A 22,094-nucleotide genomic window follows, 5' to 3' on the forward strand; every position below is an offset into this window, starting at 1 on the left:
GTGGTCTTGGACCATTTAGAAAAATGGATTGATTCTAAAACAAGATAAATTGTGTCATCTGTATTCTCTGAATCAGAACCCCAAGTAAAGAAATTATGTAGCAGATAATCGGGAAGAGAGTAAACTAAACTCCTCTGAATACCTTTGTGTTCAAGAGTAGTTCCAGATGCTGCTACAAGCAATCCAAAAAGTAATGGTAGTGAAAACACTACATATCAAAATTTATGAAATGTGGTCAGAATTGTCCTCAAGAATTTGTGTCATTAAATGGATTCACTTTTAGATGAAAATGAAAACTGATGAACTAGACATTCAACTCGAAGCTGGGAAAATCTTAAGGTGTTGACTGTAGAGGGACAAATAAAGAGCTCATACAAAATGTTTCAATATGTAATTGAAATTGATTTATAACATGTAGTAGATTAATTCAGACAGTGCTTATACATACTAGTAAAAATGAGTGTTAAAAAAAATTTTTTTTAAATGTTCATTTATTTTTGAGAGAGTGCGTGAGCAGGAGAGGGGCAGAGAGAGAGGGAGACACAGAATCCGAAACAGGCTCTCTGCTCTGACGCTCTGAGCTGTCGGTACAGAGTCTGATGAGGGGCTTAAACTACCGAACTGTCAGATCATGACCTGAGCCGAAGTTGGATGTTTAATCAACTGAGCCACCTGGTGTCCCGGTCAAAAATGAGTCTTAAGGAAATACAGATTTTTCAAGAAAAGTTAAAAATATTGAAAAAGATTAAAGCAATTGTAGAACAATTTGAATAGACCAGTTGCCATAACTATTAATTTAATGTGATTCCATAAGAATCTCCAGAATATTTTTTAAGAGTGCAGAGAGTGTGAACAACTGACTTTAAAGTATATTAGGATGAGTGATTTGGGGGTGTAATAATCACAAGGGCATTTACCCAATAAGTTATTAAAATGTATTCTAAGACTGCTGTAATGAAAAGAACACAATAAAATTTAAAATACAACTAAAAGGTAATTAGGAATTTCGCTGTGCTTATGCAGATGAGGGAAAGTAGGGATTAAGTAAATGGTGTTGTGATAGCCAAGAAATCATTTGTGGAAAATCACTTGTTGTGAGAGTCTAGATCAGCTAAATAATGATATAAATAATAATAGGACTATAGAAATGGAGAAAGAAGCCAGTGTGTTGCATAAAGAAATTGAATAATAAACAAAAATTTAAAAAACTGGGAGAGGTATTATAGGTATGATGGATAATTGGTTTATTGCTTCAAAATAAAGCTTTTCTACTCATTTCATCTTTTTGATAAAAGCTACAAACCTGGTAAAAGAAAATGGTAAAAAAAAAAGTGAAATTTGAATTTCACATATGAAATAATATTTACCTTCCCAAATAAAGCAAAATATGAAGTAATAGAAGGGTTCCAAAGGAGTCTCCTAACAGATGTGGCTCAGCATTTTTTTGTTTTTTGTTTTTAGTTTATTTATTTATTTTTGAGAGGAGAGAGTGAGAGTGGTAGAGGGGCAGGCTCGTTTCCATGTTATTTTGACCATTATATCTCCTCCTCCATTTTTCCATTATATCTCCTCCTCCTCGGTCTCGGTCTCCTCCTCCTCCTCCTCCTCCTCCTCCTCCTCCTCCTCCTCCTCCTCCTCCTCCTCGGTCTCCTCCTTCTCCTCCCATCTCCTCCTCCTCTTTCTTCTTTGAGAGCGAGTATGAGCCGAGCCGGGGGGGGGGGGGGGTGGGGGGGGGTGGGGGGGGCGTGGAGAGAGGGGGACAGAGGATGAGAAACAGGCTCCATGCTGACAGCAGATAGCCCAGTGTGGGGCTCCAACTCAGAGACTGTGAGATTCTGACCTGAGCTGAAATCATGAGTTGATTGAGTGGATATAAACGTGGTAAAATTTAATTATTTTGTAGTTTAGTAAATGTGGCCATTTTCATTTAGAGGTAGTCTAGATAAACATAAGTGATGAACATTTCCTTTTGATTTTTAGCCATATTTATATCCTGCCTGATATCATGAGTGACCCCAGGTCCAGTCTTCTTTATTCTTCCACACTGGGTCACACAGGAACTGCTTTGTCTCCAGCTTTAGAACCAGTACTGGCTTGTGTCTCAAGCACCCGAGTAACAGGAAATCCAAACTTGGCTTGTGGTCAGGATCTCTTATTTTAAGTTACTCACATAGGCAATGCATTCTGGTTATATGACCAGCCTTTAAGGGCTTCACTGAAACCAAGTGCAAATCATAACTTCATTTGTTATTACTAAACAGTGCTGACAGACTCATACATTTTGCTCTAAAACAACCCACTGACTTACTGTTACAGAGTATTGTTTATTTTTCTTTAGTGCATATATTTCATGATGTAGGCAAGAGTCTGGAGATAACCAAGTGGGCATTCCAGACTAGCTGAGATTAATCCATGCTGCTCAGTGTAGAAGACATAATATTTATATAGTTGTATATATATTATGCATAACATGTCTATTTCTGTATCTGTCCATTAATGGATGAATGGTTAGAGAACATGTGTATATATACACAATGGTATGTTATTAGATCATAAAAAAGAAGAAAATCTTGGCATTTGCTACAACATGGATAGACCTAAAAGTTACATGTTTAGTGAAATAAGTCATAAATGTAAGTGCTATATGACCTTACTTATATGTGGAATTTTAAAAATAAATACATCAATAAATACATAATAAACTAATAGATATAGAAAACAAAACTGGTGGTTGTCAGAGGCATTGGATGTGGAATGGGCAAAATGGGTGAAGAAGGTCAAAACGTACAAACCTTCAGTTATAAAAGAAGTAAGTCATGGGGATGTAGCATACAGTATGGTGACTATGGTTAATAATACTATATATTCCATATATAAAAGTTGATCTTGAACTTCATCACAAGAAAAAAAATTGTAATTATGTATGGTGACAGATGTTAAATAGAGTTATTGTGGTGATCACTTTGCATTATATACACACATTGAATCATTATATTGAATACCTGAAAGTAATATAATTATATTTTAGTTATACTGCAGTTTGAGAAAAGTAAAAAAGTAGAGTATCCTTGAGGGAAACTGACTTATGAAATGTTTGTGTACATTTTTTTTAAGTTATGAGTAATGATAAAGAATGTAGTGTTTGCTAGTGGCATTGGTGCCATTACCTTGATTTGTGCTAACAGGAAAGTAGTTTTATACTGACTATTGCTTTTGCCTCACAAGTCATATATAAACACAGTGAAGACAGCATATGATATCTTCCTTTGAGTAGAGATTTGACTTCACAGATACCTTAGAGGGTCTCAGAGACCCACCAAAGCCTAAAGACCACAAATGGGGACCACACTTTGAGAACCATTGTTCTAAATTATGCAGGTTTTCTCCCTTCAAGCCATTCTTCAAATCTATATGAAGGAGTGTGTGTGTGTTTAACTGATAATTGTTTTATTATTTTGCATTAGGCTCTTGATCTTATGAAGATTATTTACTGTATAAATAATAATTAGGTTTTCATTCTGCATTGTTTCATTTACAAAATTAGATTCCAGGGAGGGTATTTATATAATGAAAATTTGGCAAATTTCAAGTAAGCAAATTAATACAGAACACTTTCAACTTCATTTAGAATAGGGTTCTCTTGGTGGAATCGAGAAGGAAATTTGTTATGGTAACAATTATTTCTTTCATTATATAAACATTGATTTTATTCATCTTTTGAAGATTTCATTTCTTTTGTATTCTTGGCCATTAGTTTATATTACATATGTGAAATGGAATATTCAATTTCAAGTAATTCTCTTTTCAATTTAATTCCACTCCTTGGGAATGAGTTTTTTGTTAAATTTATAATTTTCAGGGGTGCTTGGGTGGCTCAGGCGGTTAAGCGTCTAACTTCTTTCAGCTCAGGTCATGATCTTAGTTTGAGGATTCGAGCCCCACATCGGGCTGTGTGCTGACAGCTCAGAGCCTGGAGCCTGCTTCGAGTTCTGTGACTCCTTCTCTCTCTACTCCTCTCACTCTGTCTCTGTCTCTCTCTTAAAAATGAATAAGCAAAAGGAAAAATTAAAATTTGTAATTGGTTATAATTTACAGGCTGACACTAAATGATATTTTTGTATAGCCATCAAGTTTAGTTTGCTTTGTTATCTTAATAGCATGCCTATTAACTTTTTAGCATTATGAGAATTTTTTTTACTTAAAAAGTGACCAAATAAAATATTTTCATGCTTCTGTTTTTTTCTGTGGTAAAATTTAATTATTTTGTAGTTTAGTAAATGTGGCCATTTTCATTTAGAGGTAGTCTAGATAAACATAAGTGATGAACATTTCCTTTTGATTTTTAGCCATGTTTATATCCTGCGTATAGGTAGAGAGCTTATCCTGAACATGTTTTGAAGATTTGCCTTGTAGATGATCTACAACCATTTCATATTCTCAAACATCTATTTCCTCACAATTAGCATATTTCTGTTCATTTATATTGATGTTATTTATAAATTTAATAATTTGTGTATGAAAATGAGCTAAGTGATGTATTTTTATCAACAATTATGAAGCAGCCTAATTTTGAATGGGTTAGAAAGTTGCACTGAAAAAATAAATTCAAGAAAAGCTAAGAGTAAATATTAGCCAGATAATTGTCAAAAAGAAGTTGCTGTAAAAACTAAAAAGCAGACTGTTTTTGTCTGCTTCTTTGTTTTATTTGTCATATTCTTGATTTCTGTTATTGTAATCATTCCCATGTTTCAGACTAAAATCTTTTTTCTGTGTTTTAATTGAGCAGATCACTTTTTATTTTTTATTTATTTAAAAAAATTTAAAAAAAAAATTTTTTTTTCAACGTTTTTATTTATTTTTGGGACAGAGAGAGACAGAGCATGAACGGGGGAAGGGCAGAGAGAGAGGGAGACACAGAATCGGAAGCAGGCTCCAGGCTCTGAGCCATCAGCCCAGAGCCTGACGCGGGGCTCGAACTCACGGACCGCGAGATCGTGACCTGGCTGAAGTCGGACGCTTAACCGACTGCGCCACCCAGGCGCCCCTAAAAAAATTTTAATATTTATTTTTGAGAGAGAGAGGGAGGGTGCAGGGGCAGAGAGAGAGAGAGAGAGATGGAGGGAGGGAGAGAGAGAGAGGGAGGGAGGGAGAGGGAGGGAGAGAGAGGGAGGGAGGGAGACAGAGGATCTGAAGCAGGTTCCCTGCTGACAGCAGAGCCCAATGTGGGGCTCAAACTTGTGAACTGTTAGATTATGACCGGAGCCTAAGACAGATGCTTAACCGACTGAGCCAGAGCAGATCACTTTTTTAAAAAATCTAAGTTCTTCCCCTCAGAATTAATAAAAATTATGTTGGCATATAAAAAGGAATATATTTCATGAATGTGTAAATTAGAGGCATAATTACAATAAAAGAAACTCTGTGATTGAGCTGTTATGTTAATTACTAGAACATTAATAGTACCAGTCAAGTCACCCATGTGCTTCTAACAAATTCCATCACTCTGCCTCATGTCCAGAGCTAACCACTTTTCTTTTTTTTATTAAAAAAACTTTTTTAATGTTTATTTATTTTTGAGAGAGAGGCAGAGCATGAATGGGGGAGGGGCAGAGAGAGAGGGAGACACAGAATCTGAAACAGGCTCCAGGCTCTGAGCTGTCAGCACAGAGCCCGACATTGAGGCTCAAACTCATGAACTGTGAGACATGACCCAGTTGAGCCACCCAAGCGCCCCTAACCACTTTTCTGATATTTGTGTTTGTCTGTGTTGACTTTTTCAAATTATGTTACCATAAATATATATATCTCTATATTATTTGGTTTGACCATATATGAACTTTATAAAAATGATATATAGTTTTTTGAGATTTGTTTTTGCTAAGATTAGTTCCTGATGCCTATGGGTGTAGTTGATTTATCATCACTAATATATAATATTCTATTTTGTTAATGTACTACAACTTATCAATTGTCCAGTTAACATACATTTGATATATTTGTAGGGTTTTTCTTTTTGGTATTAAGGTATCTTTATACATGTCTCCTGATTCAACGTGCAAGATTTTCCCTAGATTTTGTACCTAGGAGAGTTAGTGAGAGTGACCAGGTACACACATCAGTGGCTTTCGTATTTTGAGATAATGTCACATTGTTTTCCATAGTCTTTTTTATCAATTTAAAATTCCTACCGCAGAAGTGTATGAGTTCCGTTTTCTTCACATCCTTGTTAGTAATTGATCTATTGAACCCCTAAATGGTTGCCAATTTAGTGGGTAAGAAATAGAAGTTAGTTGTGATTTTAACTTGCATTTTTCTGACTCTGTCCTTTATATGAAATAGTATTTCATGTCTTTTCCCATTCTTTTTGATATCAGTCTTCTGTTTATTTACTGGTGTACACACACCTATTTATTAATTCAAAGTAGTAATAAATTGTCCCTAATATATTGCCACAATGTTTGGGAATATCATCTTACAGTTTGTACCTTCTTGTCTCTAATGATGGATGTAGATCAACAGAAGAGCTTAATTTGTATCATTGAATTTGTAACTTTTAGTTAGTGCTTTTTGTGTTTCGTTTAAGAAATTCTGCCCTATTGAGATTATAAACATATTCAGTGATACAGCACATGGTCAGTTTTGGTAAATGTTCCATGTATGCTTAAGAAGAGTGTATGTTCCTAATTTTATAAGTGTTCTATATATATTAAGTTAAGCTTTGAAATTAGGTCATGTCTGTTTCTCTGTTGAATTGATTAGATTAATCTGCTGTGTTGGTGGGTTTGTCAATTTTTCTAGGAATTTTTGCTTTATGTATTTTTGAGACTGTACTATTGTGTGTGTACTGGGTATACAATTATTGAGTTGAAAGTTTTGCATTATTCAGTGGCCGTTTCCATTCCCATTAATGATTTTCATCTTGAGTCTGTTTTTTTCTCCTTTGATAAAATTTGCCTGGTGTATTATTTTTCATGTTATTCCAAATTTTCACTGTATTTATGTTTTTGGTGTTTCTTTGGCAAATAGCATAGTTATATTCTAACAGTCCTTTCTGCCACTAACTAGTGAGTATTTTAATTTATATTTATTACAACTACTGATATAATTTCACTTTTTAAAAAATGTTTATTCAGTTTTGAGAGAGGGAGAAAGAGAAAGACAGAATGTGAGCAGGGGAGGGCAGAGAGAGAGGGAGACAAAGAACTTGAAACAGACCCCAGGCTCTGAGCTGTCAGCACAGAGGCTCATATGGAGCTTAAAGCCACAAACCATAAGATCATCACCTGAGCCAAAGTCAGACACTCAATAGACTGAGCCACCCAGGCGCCCCTCACCTTTTTACTTTTTAATGCTTGCTATTTGTCTCACTTTCTGTGTTTTTCTTTTCTATTTTGACCTCCTTCTTCCACCACTGTACTGTATTAAACATTACCTATTTTCTTATTATGCTTTTAGTAGTTATCCTTTTATCCTTGAAATTGATCCAAACTAATACTGTTTCTAAAACAAGAGTCTAAATTTAATCTTACTATTTTTAAAAATTTTAATTCCAGCATAGTTAACATACAATGTTATATTAGTTTCAGGTGTACAATATAGTAATTCAACAATTCTATACATTACTCAGTGCTCAATGTGATAACTGTAGTCATTTTTAAAGTTTATTTATTTATTTTTTTTGAGACAGAGAGGGAGAGAGAGAGAGATACGGTGTGCAAGCGGGGGAGGGGCAGAGAGAGAGGGAGACTGAGGATCTGAAGCAGGCAGAGATCTGAAAACAGTAGAGAGCCTGATGTGGGACATGAATTCACACACCATGAGATCATAACCTGAGCTGAAGTTGGACACTTAACCAGCTTAACCCAGGTGCCCCTCATCGTGATAAGTGTAGTCTTAATCTACCCTTCACCTATTTTATGTATCTTCCCACCTGCCTCCTCTCTGGTAGCCATTGGTTCCCTACAGTTAAGAGTCTGTCTTTCAGTTTGTGCCTTTTTTCTTTGTTCATTTGTTTTGTTTCCTAAATTCAACATGTGAATGAAATCATATTTGTCTTTCTTTGACTTATTTTAGTCAGCATTATACTCTCCAGATCCATCCATGTTGTTGAAAGCGGCAAGATTTCGTTCTTTCTCATGGCTGAATAATACTCTGGGGTGTGTGTCTGTGTGTGTGTGTGTGTGAGTGAGTGAGTGAGTATGTGTACATACCACATCTTCTTTATTCATTTATTGATGGACATTTGGGCTGCTTCCATAATTTGGCCATCTAGTTTTAAAGTGGCCATCTAGTTTTAAAGTGGTGCTTTCATCACAAGAAAGTTAAGACAATTTCTGGGGCCATACAGCCCCATCCTTAAGCCTTTGGTGATCCCCAGAACTCCTCCCCTCCAGCCTTTGGTCTGCCCAGTCCCTATCCCCACACGTGCACCTCCATGTTCCCTGAGGTATGTGGATAGATTCCCCTTCCCTTATGTAGTACAAGTGTTCCCCAGGAGGCCTGGGCTGAGAGGTAGGACCTGACCCCCCCCCCCCCAGTTCCTCCCCCTGGCTCCAGAAACTCTCGGCCTATTTGAATTTTAAAATAAAAATGGAAAAATATGGTCTAAGAACTATGAGTATTTACCATTTGTAGTTATTTTAATGTGTTAAAATTTTGAATATGCAATCATTTAGATATTTTGTGCAGAAAAAGACCATCATTTGTTGTAAGTTACAAGCGTCTATTCTTGTTAACTACTTTAGACAAAGAAACAGCCTTGGTATAACAGCACGTTAGCATCGAGAAGAAAACGGCTTACTGCTCATTTTGAAGACTTGGAACAATGTTACTTTTCTACAAGGATGTCTCGTATTTCAGGTACATATTCCAGACTTTTTAAAATATATCAAATTCTTCTTTCAGATCCATTTCTAGCTTCTTATGATGGATTTATGTAAAGTCCTATTTATAAAGTGCAAGTGTATTTTCAACATAGTCTCCCAGTGTGTTGTGGAGGTTCCTAGAGATCTTAAAGAGCATTGCTTTCCCATAGCTATTTTTGTTCTTTTTTTTCTATTTGGGAATTTTTTTTTCCTACCAGATTTTTTTTTTTTTTTAAGAACATGAGTGGCAGAGGGGCAGAAGGAGAGGGAGAGAGAGAGTCTTAAGCAGGCTCCATGCTCAGCACTGAGCCTGACACAGGACTTGATCCCACAACCCTGGAATCATGACCTGAGCCAAAATCAAGAGTGGGATGCTCAACTGACTGAGCCACACCGGTGCGCCCCTATTTGGGAGTTTTTAATCTTTGTATAGTGAATTATATAAAGTTAAGAAAAAAATCAGCCATGAATATGTGGCTAGGAAAAATAGGTTCCTTTTAGTTGCCTCCTATTATTAAACATTTATTAAGTTCTAAGCACTGTCCTTTGTGCTAAGAATAAAAAGATGAAAGAACTGATTTCTACTGTCAGGGCGTATTGTAAATTAAGGGGGGAAAGCAACAGGTAAATAATTCTATGTGATATTATATGTTCTATAAATTTATTAGGGGAATAGAGAAGAATTTCCACCGTATAGCTGGGAGTGAAAAATATAGGCCACGCTGAAAATGGGGAAGTGGAAGTGAATGGTCATTGTAGGGATTTTGGAGGAGTTGTATTTAGTCAAAGGTAGAATTCATTAAATAAGGTAATTAGAAACATGTTCAAAGGAAGTAACTCATGCAAAGTCATGGACATAGGACAAGTCATGGACAAATATACCATAAGATATTTTCATTGCTTTAAAAAAGGTAATATAGTTCTGCCTTTTGAGCTGTAACCTTTCTCAGTGTCCTTGCTCACCACCAGTGATGTAGGGACATTAATAGCAAGACATTGTTTTTCTTTCTTTCTTTTTTTTTTTAGATTTATAGATTGATATACCTATAAAATGTAAAATACAATGCTTGGTATAAGTTAGGTGCTCAGGTAACTGATGTCATTAGTAGTACATCTGCTGAAAATTAGGACCACCAAGGAAAAAAATGTGTGGTATTTAATTAGTTGTTAAAATTTTGGCCTTGGTTTTCTCTTGAATAGGCATATTTGCATTAAAATCTACATATTGTTTAGAACCTTTAGACAGATTTGCCTTAGGATTGGTGATGGAGGGAAAAGAAGATTTACATAGCATATTTCATATGAAGTCTACAGGGGAGCCAAGTTTTATTTATAAGTGTGTGTGAAATTAATGATCAACAGTTTTTATAAGATGGAAAACTTTTCTTGTATTGCCTGGGAATTAAGCTCCTTATTGAGCCTCTGTAATAGTCTATAAAGTATAATAGCAAGCTGTTATATTGAAAATGGTCTGAGGGGCGCCTGGGTGACTCAGTCAGTTAAGTGTTTGACTTCAGCTCAGGTCATGATCTCATGGTTTGTGAGTTCAAGCCCCACGTTGGGGCTGTGCTGACAGCTCGGAGCCTGGAGGCTGCTTCAGATTCTGTGTCTCCCTCTCTCTCTGCCCCTCCCCTGCTCATGCTTATGCTCATGCTCATGCCCTGTCTCTGTCTCTCAAAAATAAGCATTAAAAAAAAGAATTAAAAGAAAAAAATGAAAATGGTCTGAGGCCTACATTCTGATTGGTAGAGGGTTCATATTAACTCTTTTAGGTGTTATTTTTTGTTATGATGTTGAAATACAGTGACCGCAAATGGTAGACATTTAAAAGAAAAAAGAGGGGCGCCTGGGTGGCTCAGTCGGTTAAGCGTCCGACTTCAGCCCAGATCACGATCTCACGGTTCGTGAGTTCGAGCCCCGCGTCGGGCTCTGGGCTGATGGCTCAGAGCCTGGAACCTGCTTCCGATTCTGTGTCTCCCTCTCTCTCTGCCCCTCCCCTGTTCATGCTCTGTCTCTGTCTCAGAAGTAAAATAAACGTTAAAAAAAAATTAAAAAAAAATAAATAAAAGAAAAAAGATGTGGGAAAGAGAGATTGGGAAGCTCTTAATGGGGAAGTTATTAATAATTTTTAAGTAACTAGCATCATACGTGTGCTATGGCATAATAAAGGTATAGTCACAGACATATTTATTTGGAGGATGTAAATTTACCAGAAGGCAGAATAAATTAAAACCAGGAGGAAGATTATATTTTCATTTTTGTGGGCATGGCTATATTATACTTAAAACATGATTTTAGGAGTCTCAAGTTTATCTTACCAAATTTTCACAATGAGTACACTTAACATATTGCTGAACATGAAGTTCCTTCTAGTGTCCTTGACTGTGAAGAAGAAATTTTAACTTCTACCTTAGGAGTACTTGGTATGTTTGGTGGTCCTTTTGTATATTTTCAAATGAGAATCCACTGCTCTTTCTTTTAATTTTCAACTCTGAAAATGAGAGATGAAGATTGGGAGATTAATGCCTTGGACTCTTAGTTGTAATTGAATGAGAAGGTAAATTATAAAGTATTAGAAAAGAGAAAAGAGGTGCTGCACACACTTTCACAAACTAAATCTATAATTAGAAGAGCAAAGGTAATATGTTAGCAAATATGTACAGTAATTGATCATAAACCTACCAAGCAAACAAAATCCTACCATTTTGTAATCAGATAAAATGAAATCTAATATCTATACTTTCAGATACTAAAATAACAATTTTTAGTGTTTTCTTTATCACTTCTGTTGGATGTAAGTGTTAATGAATAGGTATGACGGACAGAGAAGATCAGCCACCTGGGAAAGGATTATGACCTTGAACAGAATATACATTCTTGAATGCTTGTGAATTTTACGTACTTAGCGATTGGTGTCAAAATATGAAAGAATATTTTTACATTAAAGCAATATTTAAACAAATATCTAAGGTGTTTTTCCAGTAAGTATTTATTACATTGAATACTCAATTATATGTAAAAAGAACCAATTAGCTATTAAATTTAAACCACTTTGTAGTACAGTTGATTTGTTTTATTACAGTAACCCATGTTTTATTTGTAATTCACTGAATTTACAGAGAATAATTTTTGTGGATCAGGAGCATTATTTTAGTAACATGATACTGCATGCTCATTGGGTTTGTTTCTTTTGCTGTTTTTAGAACAGAAACACTACAAAATTGGAACTTTTGGATATAGGTTGTTAGATGGATTTGCTGTGTTAGTGTTTGAATCTTTAAAATGTAAAATATCAAGGACAGAAGCTTAATATCAGAGACAAGGAATTGTTTTTCGTTGTAGTAAGTGTTAGATAAATGTCTTCGTGTCTCCAGTTATCTTCAAGATAACCTAGTATCTCCAGATGAACTAAATCAATTCTGTACTGTCTGTCCTATAGTATGGTGACTCTTTAGACTTAATGATTCTTCTGTCTTAATTTCATTATGCCTACTGTTATTTTCAGGGACATTTAAGAAGGGGAAATCATGAAAGTTTACCTTGAAAAAGTTGTGTGTATGTTTATGTATATGAGCTAAGAATGAGAAGAAGGTATGAACACATAGTGTAGCAATCTTATTTCAGATTTCAGTTAGGAAGCTACCTAAAGTAATTGGTGTTTTACTCTTCTTCCTTTGGAAAAGAAAATACAAGTCCAAACGTAAAACAGTTTTGAAAAATACTGATTTTTGGGGTGCCTGGGTGGCTCAGTTGGGTCAGCATCTGACTGTGGCTTAGAGGGTCATGATCTCCTGGTTTGTGGGTTTGAGCCCCACATTGGGCCCTGCACTGACAGTGCAGAGCCTGCTTTGGATTTTCTCTCCCCCTCTCTCTGCCCCTCGTACTCTTGCTCATTCTCTCTCAAAAATAAATAAATAAATTTAACAAAAATAAAGAAAAATGATTTTTTTTTTTTTAAATTCATGCTTTCACTGTAGGCTTGTTTCTAGATTGGAGAATAGATATCTGTATTCTCAGTCTTTCATGAGATGATATTGTGATTTAAATTCTAGGTAATTTAATTATGAATAGTTTATTGAAATGGACTTTACTCAAAGTATTTATATAGTTTTCTATTGGATGGAATTAATGTTTTCTGTATTCTACCAAGATATTTGGGAATATTTTTTTGAGAATAATTCTATTTTTGAGAATAATTGATAATTGAAGTTTCTACTCTCTTTTCATAATTGGATTTGAGACACTTCGAAGAATGATGTGAACAAGTATCTCTCTTTTTACTTAAAAAACAATTACTTTCTTAATCTAAATTATGTTATAAATTGTGTTTTGACAGTTAGTGAATGTGGGCATGCAGATGTATCCTTGTAAACATGTTCCTTCAAAATTACAAATAGATGGTCCAGTGTACGTGCTCCTCTCTCCACCCTCACTTTCTCCATTGATAAGGGATTTTCGTTTTAATAAAAGATTAAACTTTTCTTGATCAGAGGTACTTTTTTGTCTTTGATTTTCTAAGAAATTTTTGCTTAAAAAATAGAGAATTTACAGTATACTTTTATTGGTGTGGAAAGAGACATTGTCTTTCAAAGAACCACTAAGTAATTTTTATTAAAGCTGAAAGATCAGCGAAATGATTTGTGCATACTAGTATTCTCTAGTTACTTCAGAATCATATTCAGAATATAATTTCTAATGTGTCTGTACTGCTCTTTGACTTCCATTGCACTTCAATTAATTTATTTTGTTTTCTTCATATAGATGATAGTCGAACTGCAAGCCAGTTGGATGAATTTCAGGAATGCTTGTCTAAGTTTACCCGATATAATTCAGTACGACCTTTGGCTACGTTGTCCTATGCTAGTGATCTCTATAATGGTTCCAGCATAGTCTCTAGGTAAGTATTGGGCAGCACTCTTTACTATTTACTTTTACACAAGTTTCTCAAATTTAATTTGACAAGCAGTTACAGTGTTCTAGTTAAGAGCCAGTATTCTGAGGTCAGGTTCCCTGCCAGTTTTTAGTTCTGTGTTCTTGGGCAAGTTTCTGAATCTCTTTAGTCCTCAATGTCTTCCTCTTTAAAATGGAATGATTAATAATAGTATTCACCTATTAGGGTTGCAGTTTGTGTTCTTATAATGTCTTTGGTTTTGGTGACAGATATGCTCTCTCATAAGGGCTTCCTTATCTTCATGTTTCTAGAAGAATTGATAGTATTTCTTCTTATGTATTTTGTAGAATTCTCCATCAAAGCCATCTTGGCCTTAAGTTTTTTTTGCGGAAAGAGTTTTAAATATAAATTCAATTTTTAAAAGAGATATAGGGCAGGGGCGCCTGGGTGGCGCAGTCGGTTAAGCGTCCGACTTCAGCCAGGTCATGATCTCGCGGTCCGTGAGTTCGAGCCCCGCGTCGGGCTCTGGGCTGATAGCTCAGAGCCTGGAGCCTGTTTCCGATTCTGTGTCTCCCTCTCCCTCTGCCCCTCCCCCGTTCATGCTCTGTCTCTCTGTCCCAAAAATAAATAAACGTTGAAAAAAAAAAAATAAAAGAGATATAGGGCTAATCAGGTTATTGATTTTTTTTTTTCATGATCAAGCATTATTTTTAGTTTGTGTCTTTAAAAGAATTTGTCCATTTTATCTAGGTTGTTGAATTTATTGGTATTCACATGTTCATAATATTCCTTTATTATCTTTTTACTGTCTGTAGATACTCTGATGATGTTCCTTTTCTTATCCCTGATATTGGAGTGTTGTTTTCCTTTATATGTTTCCTTAATAGTCTGGTTTAGAAATGTATCAATTTTATTTGTCTTCTCAAATAGCCACCTCTTGGCTTATTGATATTCTATATTTTTCTGTTTCATTGATTTCTGCTCTTAACTTTATTATTTCTTTTTTTTTCCTTTTGTTAAGTTTAATTTGCTTTTATCTTTCTGTTTTCTTAAGGTAGAAATTACAGTGATTGAGTTGAAAGTTGCTTCTCTAACAAAACTTGGGCTTTACATTTCTCTACATTCACTGCCTTAGTTGCATCCTGTGAATTTTGATGTGGTGTCTTTTCTTTTTTCCAAATTTTATTTTTATTATGGTAAAATATGTGTAACATAAAATATACTGTCTTAACAAGTGTACTGTTCAGTGGTATTAAATAAATACCTTCATAATATTGTGTAAATGTCCCTAATATCCATCTCTTTAACACTTGACATCTTGTAAAACTGAAACTCAGTACTCGTTAAACAGTAACTTTTCATTCCCCTCTGCCCTGAATCATAGCAAGCACCCTTTTCCCCTCTGTTATCTGATTGCTCTAAGTACCTCCTGTAAGTGGAATCACGCAGTATTCAGGGAGGGAGAGAGAGAGAAAGAATCCCAAGCAGGCTCTGTGCTGTCAGCACGGCCTGAGATCAAGAGAAATTCACCTGACTGAGCCACTCAGGCTCCCCAGATTATTATTTTTTTAATTTTAGAGAGAGCATGAGCCAGGGGAAGGCACGGGGGGGGGGGGGGTGGAGAAAGAGAGAGAGAGAGAGAGAGGGAGAGGGAGAGGGAGAGAGAGAGAGAATCCCAAGCAGGCTTCATGCTCTGTGCAGAGCCCAATACAGGGCTCAATCTCAAGACCCTGGGATCATGACCTGAGCTGAAATCAAGTATTAGAAGCTCAACTGACTGAGCCACCCAGGCACCCCATGGCTGTACCATTTTACAATACCACCAGCAGTGCAAAAGGTTTCCAGTTTCTCTGCATTCTTGCTAGCACTTGTTATTTTCTCTTTTTTTGTTAGTCACCATCCTAAACAGATGTGAGGTGGTATCTCTTAGATTTGCTTTGCATTTCCCTGGTGATTAGTGATGTTGAGCATTGTTTTATGTGCTTATCGGCCATTTGTTTATATTCTTAGAGAAATTTCTAAGTCCTCTGCCCAGTTTTGAACTTGGTTGTTGCTATGTTCAGTAGTTCTCTATAAATTCTGGATATTAATCTCTTACCAAATTTGTACATATTTTCTCTCTGTGCATTGTGTTTTTACTTTGTTGAGACTGTATTGATGTGTAAAATTTAAAAATTTTCATAAAGTCTAATTTGTGTGTTTTTCTTTTGTTGCCTGTGCTTTTGGTGTCATATCCCAGAGATTGCTGTCAAATCCAAAGTCATGAAGAGAGTTATAGTTTCGTATTTTATATTTAAATTTTTGACCCATTGTGAGTTAATTTTTCTATATGGTTTTAGGTAAGGGTCTACCTTCATTCTTTTGTTATGTGGATATGCAGTTTTCTGAACATCATTTGTTGAAAAACTCCTTGAAAAACTCAGTGATATTGCCATTGTTGTCAAAGATCATTTGACTTCGTATGGAAGGTTTCTCATCTATTACATTGGCCTACATTATCTGTTTTATGCCACTACCATACTGTTTTAATCATCATAGCTATGTAGTAAGTTTTGAAATCAGGAAGTGTGAGTCCTCTAGCTCTGTTCATTTGCAAGATTGTTTTTTCTATTTCTGCGGAAAATGCCATTGGGATTTTGACAGGGATTGCAATGAATCTCTAGATTGCTTTGGGTAATATTGACATCTTAACAGTATTCAGTCTTCTGATCCATGGACATGGGATATGTTTCCATTTATTTGTGTCCTTCTTTAATTTTTTTCAGCAAGTTTTTGTTGTTGTCATTGTACAAATCTTTTACTTTCTTGGTTAATTCTTAAATTTTTTTTTTGGTGTTGCTGTAAGTTTTCATAATTTACGATTGTTCATTGTTATTGCATTGAAGTTATGATATATTTTCATTTTCATTCAGTTCAAGAAACTTGTAAATTTCAACTTTGATTTTTTTTTTTTTGATCCAAGGATTATTGAGGCATATTTTAGTAGTTCTCAGATGTTGTGATTTTCTAGTTACCTTTCTTTTTATAGTCTTTTTATATCTTCATCATCTTTATGACCATTCTTTAAAAATTTTTTTAATTAATTAATTTTTAAATTCACATCCAAGTTAGCATATAGTGCAACAATGATTTCAGGAGTAGATTCCTTAGTGCCCCTTACCCATTTAGCCCATCTGCCCTGCCACAACCCCTCCAGCAACCCTCTGTTTGTTTTCTGTATTTAAGAGTGTATTAGGTTTTGTCCTCCTCCCTGTTTTTTTTTTTTTTTTTTTTAATTTTTTTTTCAACGTTTTTATTTATTTTTGGGACAGAGAGAGACAGAGCATGAACGGGGGAGGGGCAGAGAGAGAGGGAGACACAGAATCGGAAACAGGCTCCAGGCTCCGAGCCATCAGCCCAGAGCCTGACGCGGGGCTCGAACTCATGGACCGCAAGATCGTGACCTGGCTGATGTCGGACGCTTAGCCGACTGCGCCACCCAGGCGCCCCTCCCTCCCTGTTTTTATATTACTTTTGCTTCTCTTCCCTTATCTTCATCTGTGTTCTGTCTTAACTTCCTCATATGAGTGAAGTCATATGATACTTGTCTTCCTCTAATTTCGCTAACACAATATCCTCCAGTTCCATCCACGTAGTTGGAAATGGCAAGATTTCATTCTTTTTGATTGCCGAGTAATACTCCATTTTATATATACACCAGATCTTTTTAAAAAAATTAGTATCATATTTTATTATTATTTTTTAAAATGTAATGTATTGTCAAGTTAGCCGACATACAGTGTATACAGTGTGCTCTTGGTTTTGGGTGTGGATTCCCGTGATTCATCGCTTACATATAACACCCAGTGCTCATCCCAACAAGTGCCCTCTTCAATGTCCATCACCTGTTTCCCTCTCTTCCCCTCTCCCCCCGCCATGAACCCTCAGTTTGTTCTCTGTATTTAAGAGTCTCTTATGGTTTGCCTCCCTCCCTCTCTGTTTGTAACTATTTTTTTCCCCTTCCCTTTCTCCATGGTCTTCTGTTAAGTCTCAAGTTCCACATATGAGTGAAAACATAGGATATCTGTCTATCTCTAATTAGCTTATTTCACTTAGCATAATACCCTCCAGTTCCATCCACGTTGCTGCAAATGGCATGATTTCATTCTTTCTCATTGCCAAGTAGTAGTCCATTGTTTATATAAACCACATCTTCTTTATCCATTCATCAATTGATGGGCATTAAGGCTCTTTCCATAATTTGGCTATTGTTGAAAGCATTGCTGTAAACATTGTGGTACATGTGCCCCTATGAATCAGCCCTCCTGTATCCTTTGGATAAATTCCTACTCGTGCTATTGCTGGGTCATAGGGTAGTTCTATTTTTAAAATTTGAGGAACCTTCACACTTTTCCAGAGCGGCTGCACCAGTTTATGTTCCCACCAACAGTGCAAGAGGGTTCCTGTTTCTCCACATCCTTGCGAGCATCTGTTATTTCCTGAGTTGTTAATTTTAGCCACTCTGACTGGTGTGAGATGGTATCTCAGTGTGGTTTTGATTTTATATACCACATCTTCTTTATCCATTCATTCATCGATGGACATTTGGGCTCTTTCCATACTTTGGCTGTTGTCGATAGTGCTGCTATAGACATTGAGGTGCATGTGCCCCTTTGAAACAGCACACCTGTATCCCTTGGGTAAATACCTAGTAGTGCAATTGCTGGGTCATGGGGTAGTTCTATTTTTAATTTTTTGAGGAACCTCCATACTGTTTTCCAGAATGACTGTACCACTTTGCATTCCCACCAGCAATGCAAAAGAGATCCTCTTTCTCCGCATCCTCGCCAATGTCTGTTATTGCCTGAGTTGTTAATTTTAGCCATTCTGACAGGTGTGAGGTGGTATCTCTTTGTGGTTTTGCTTTGTATTTCCCTGATGATGAGTGACGTGGAGCATTTTTTCATGTGTCAGTTGGCCATCTGGATGTCTTGTTTAGAGAAGTGTCTATTCATGTCTTTTGCCTGTTTCTTTACTGGATTACTTGTTTTTTGGGTATTGAGTTTGATAAGTTCTTTATAGATTTTGGATACTAACCCCTTTATGTGATATGTCATTTGCAACTATCTTCTCCCATTCTGTCGGTTGCCTTTTAGTTACGCTGATTGTTTCCTTTACTGTGCAGAAGCTTTTTTTTTTTTTTTTTTTTTTTTATGAGGTCCCAATAGTTCATTTTTGCTTTTGTTTCCCTTGCCTCTGGAGACATGTTGAGTAAGAAGTTGCTGTGGCCGAGGTCAGAGAGGTTTTTGCCTGCCTTCTCCTCTAGGATTTTGATGGCTTCCTGTCTTACATTTAGGTCTTTGATCCATTTTGAGTTTATTTTTGTGTATGATGTAAGAAAGTGGTCCAGCTTCGTTTCTCTGCATGTCGCTTTCCAGTTTTCCTAGCACCACTTGCTGAAGAGACTGTCTTTATTCCGTTGAATGTTCTTTCCTGCTTTGTCAAAGATTAGTTGACCATAATGTTTGTGGGTCCATTTCTGGGTTCTCTGTTCTGTTTCATTGATCTGATTGTTTTTGTGCCAGTACCATATTGTCTTGATGACTACAGCTTTGTAATACATCTTGAAGTCTGGGATTGTGATGCCTCCAGCTTCAGTTTTCTTTTTCAAGATTGCTTTGGCTATTTGGGGTCTTTTCTGGTTCCATACAAATCTTAGGATTGTTTATTCTAGCTCTGTGAAGGATGCTGGTGTTGTTTTGGTGTTATTTTGATAGGGATTGCCATTCTTCAAGAATTTTTAATAAAAATTTCTAATATACATAAAAATAGAATGAAATAATTCCTCGTAATAGCCATCTTCCAGATTAAGCAGTGATCCAGATTTTGCTGTGGTTGCTTCATTTATACTTCATTCTTTGCGTTAGTGTTTGAAACATGTTTCAGATGCTATGTCATTTCACCCTTACATCCTTAAGAATATCTGTGTCCCAGGGTGCCTGGGTGGCTCAGTTGATTAAGTGTCTGACTCTTAGTATCAGCGCAGGTTGTGATCTCAGAGTTCGTGGGATTGAGCCTGTGTTGGGCTCTGCTCTGAGTGTGGTGCCTTTGTGGGGTTCTTGCTCCCCCTCTCTGCTTCTCTCCTCGTGTACACACCACACACACTCTTTCTCTCAAAATAAATAAACCAACGTAAAAAATAAAAAAGACTGTGTCTTAAAATGAACATTATAAACCCACAGGGCTGTATCACATGTAACACAATTACCAGTAGTCCCTTGGTATCATCAAATTGCTTGTTTATGTTCAAATCTCCTAGATAGAATGGAGAAACCTTAAAAAGATGTTTTGATGCAGATCAGAAAGTTGGCAATTTTTACCTTGTCTAATACATTACTATGCATGTTTTTCCATTTGTGTGACTGAGATTTTTGTTAATGTATAAGAATATTGATCTTGAAATTTAACCTGTTAGCTGGAGAGACTTGCAGGAAACCCTTTTTTATATTCTAGCTGTTTAACTCAGTAACTGATAAGATAATCGTACGTTCAATGTTTTTCTATGTGTTGACAATGTGAGGAATGATTTTGAAAGGATTAAAATTTGAAAATGCAGTAGATCGTGGAGCTTATTTAACTAGTTAATTAAATGAGTGATTATAGAACAAAAATTCATTGATCCCTTAATGTGGGCTAGGCTAAGAGTATAACCATGAACAGGCCAGGTATCAATGCTTGGATTTAGGAAAGCTCTCAGCTTATTTCAGTGCCTTTATAGAAGCAATATAAGAAAAGTTTTTGAAACACTACCCTGGAGTAGCAGTGTAACTGTTAACTAGTGTAAGAATGTATAATATATGTGCTTAAAAGCTTCAGAAATGTCGGTTGATGAAATTACAAAAGAAGACTATGGAAGTTTATAATATTGGCCTGATATGTATACATTTAACTATAATCATGTGGCTCTATTCAACTAAAAATATAATAGAAATATAAAATACAGTGCAAGTATAAAGCAAAATTTAATGTTTTCTTATAATCTCCTTTAGCATTGTAAATTCATCCTGTATTGTGTCTTCTTTTCTGTTAAAAAATGAACAACGGGGTGCCTGGGTGGCCCAGTCAGTCCATTGGGCGTCTCACTTCAGCTCAGGTCATGATCTTTCTCATGGTTCATGGGTTTCAGCTCTGCCTGGAGCTCTGCACTGACAGCTCAGAGCTTGGAGCCTGTTTCAGATTCTCTGTCTCCCCCCTCTCTGTCCCTCCCCCACTCACACTCTCTCTTTCAAAAATCAATAAATAAACATAAAAAAAACTCCAAAAATCCAAAAGGAAAATAAAAATTTCCTTCTTAACTTTATATTTAAAGAGCAGCATTTCTGGAGCACCCTTGCTGGCTCAGTCAGTTAAGCATTCGACTTTGGCTCAGATCATGATCTTGCAGTTTGTGAGTTCGAGCCCTGCTTTGGGCTCTGTGCTGACAGCTCAGAGCCTGGAGCCTGCTTTGGATTCTGTGCTCCCTCTCTCTCTGCCCCTTCCCTGCTCATGCTCTTTCTTTGTCTCTCAAAAATGAATTAACATTAAAAAAAATTAAAAAAAAACATTTCTAGTTAGAAAATTTAGAATCGGTTATACATTTGTTAGGTATTCAGTAAAGAGAAAGAGCCATTTTTTCATTATTCCTGAAAGCCATTTTAGCTTGATTTTAATTTAATATAATCCTGGGTTTTTTTTTTCTTTTTATTGCTATTAAATCTTGATCACACAAAGACATTTATGTCAGAGTGCATAAATGTATTCTGAGGCAGAAGTTCCTGAATACTTAAATGAGATTTCAGTTTGGGAATACCACTTATTAAAAGTGACGTTAATAACGTTAAAATACTTCAGAGGTTGGCGCCAGATGGCTCAGTCAGTTAAGTGTTTGACTCTTGATTTTGGCTCAGGTCATGATCTTACAGTTTGTGAGATTGAGCCCCACATGGGGCTCTGCACTGATAGCATGGCGCCGGCTTGGGATTCTCTCTCTCCCTCTCTCTGTCCCTCCTCTGCTCATGCTCTCGCTGTCTCTCTCAAAATAAATACATAAATTTATTAAAAAGTTCAGTTAAAAATTTAAAACTACCTTTTGTGGTTTCATCTTAAAAGAACATGCATTCTTTTATTTACACTGAATTAACATTTCTGAAAATTTTCTAATTTTGCAGGTTTATAAGGCAGGATAGATAAAGACTAGTAGGTAGCAACAAGGAAAGCAGTCTCCAAAGAAACTTTGAAACTTTCACAGCCCTGGTGATTTTTTTTGCTTTTCCTACTTCCTCATATTCATACACATCACTGACAATAAATTCACTTTAAAG

At 36.0% G+C, this 22,094-nt stretch overlaps 1 protein-coding gene across 9 annotated transcripts in view; it reads left to right on the top strand.

Annotated features, from left to right (window-relative positions):
* COP1 (COP1 E3 ubiquitin ligase) overlaps window positions 1-22,094 on the top strand; it is a 279,328-nt gene that overhangs the window by 112,853 nt on the left and 144,381 nt on the right. For all 9 annotated transcript variants that reach the window (XR_006961642.1, XM_047076961.1, XM_047076962.1 and 6 more), the window contains 2 exons: window positions 8,745-8,859; window positions 13,626-13,761. Coding sequence is in view for 8 of the 9 variants with exons in the window: in XM_047076961.1 (XP_046932917.1) it covers window positions 8,745-8,859; window positions 13,626-13,761 (251 nt within the window). In the remaining variant the exon portion in view is untranslated. The remainder of the gene's footprint in view (window positions 1-8,744; window positions 8,860-13,625; window positions 13,762-22,094) is intronic.

Source organism: Lynx rufus, unplaced genomic scaffold (assembly GCF_022079265.1).
Source record: "Lynx rufus isolate CCGP_SWC_20201006 ecotype Redwood Valley unplaced genomic scaffold, mLynRuf1.p SCAF_15, whole genome shotgun sequence".
Lineage (NCBI taxonomy): Eukaryota > Metazoa > Chordata > Mammalia > Carnivora > Felidae > Lynx > Lynx rufus.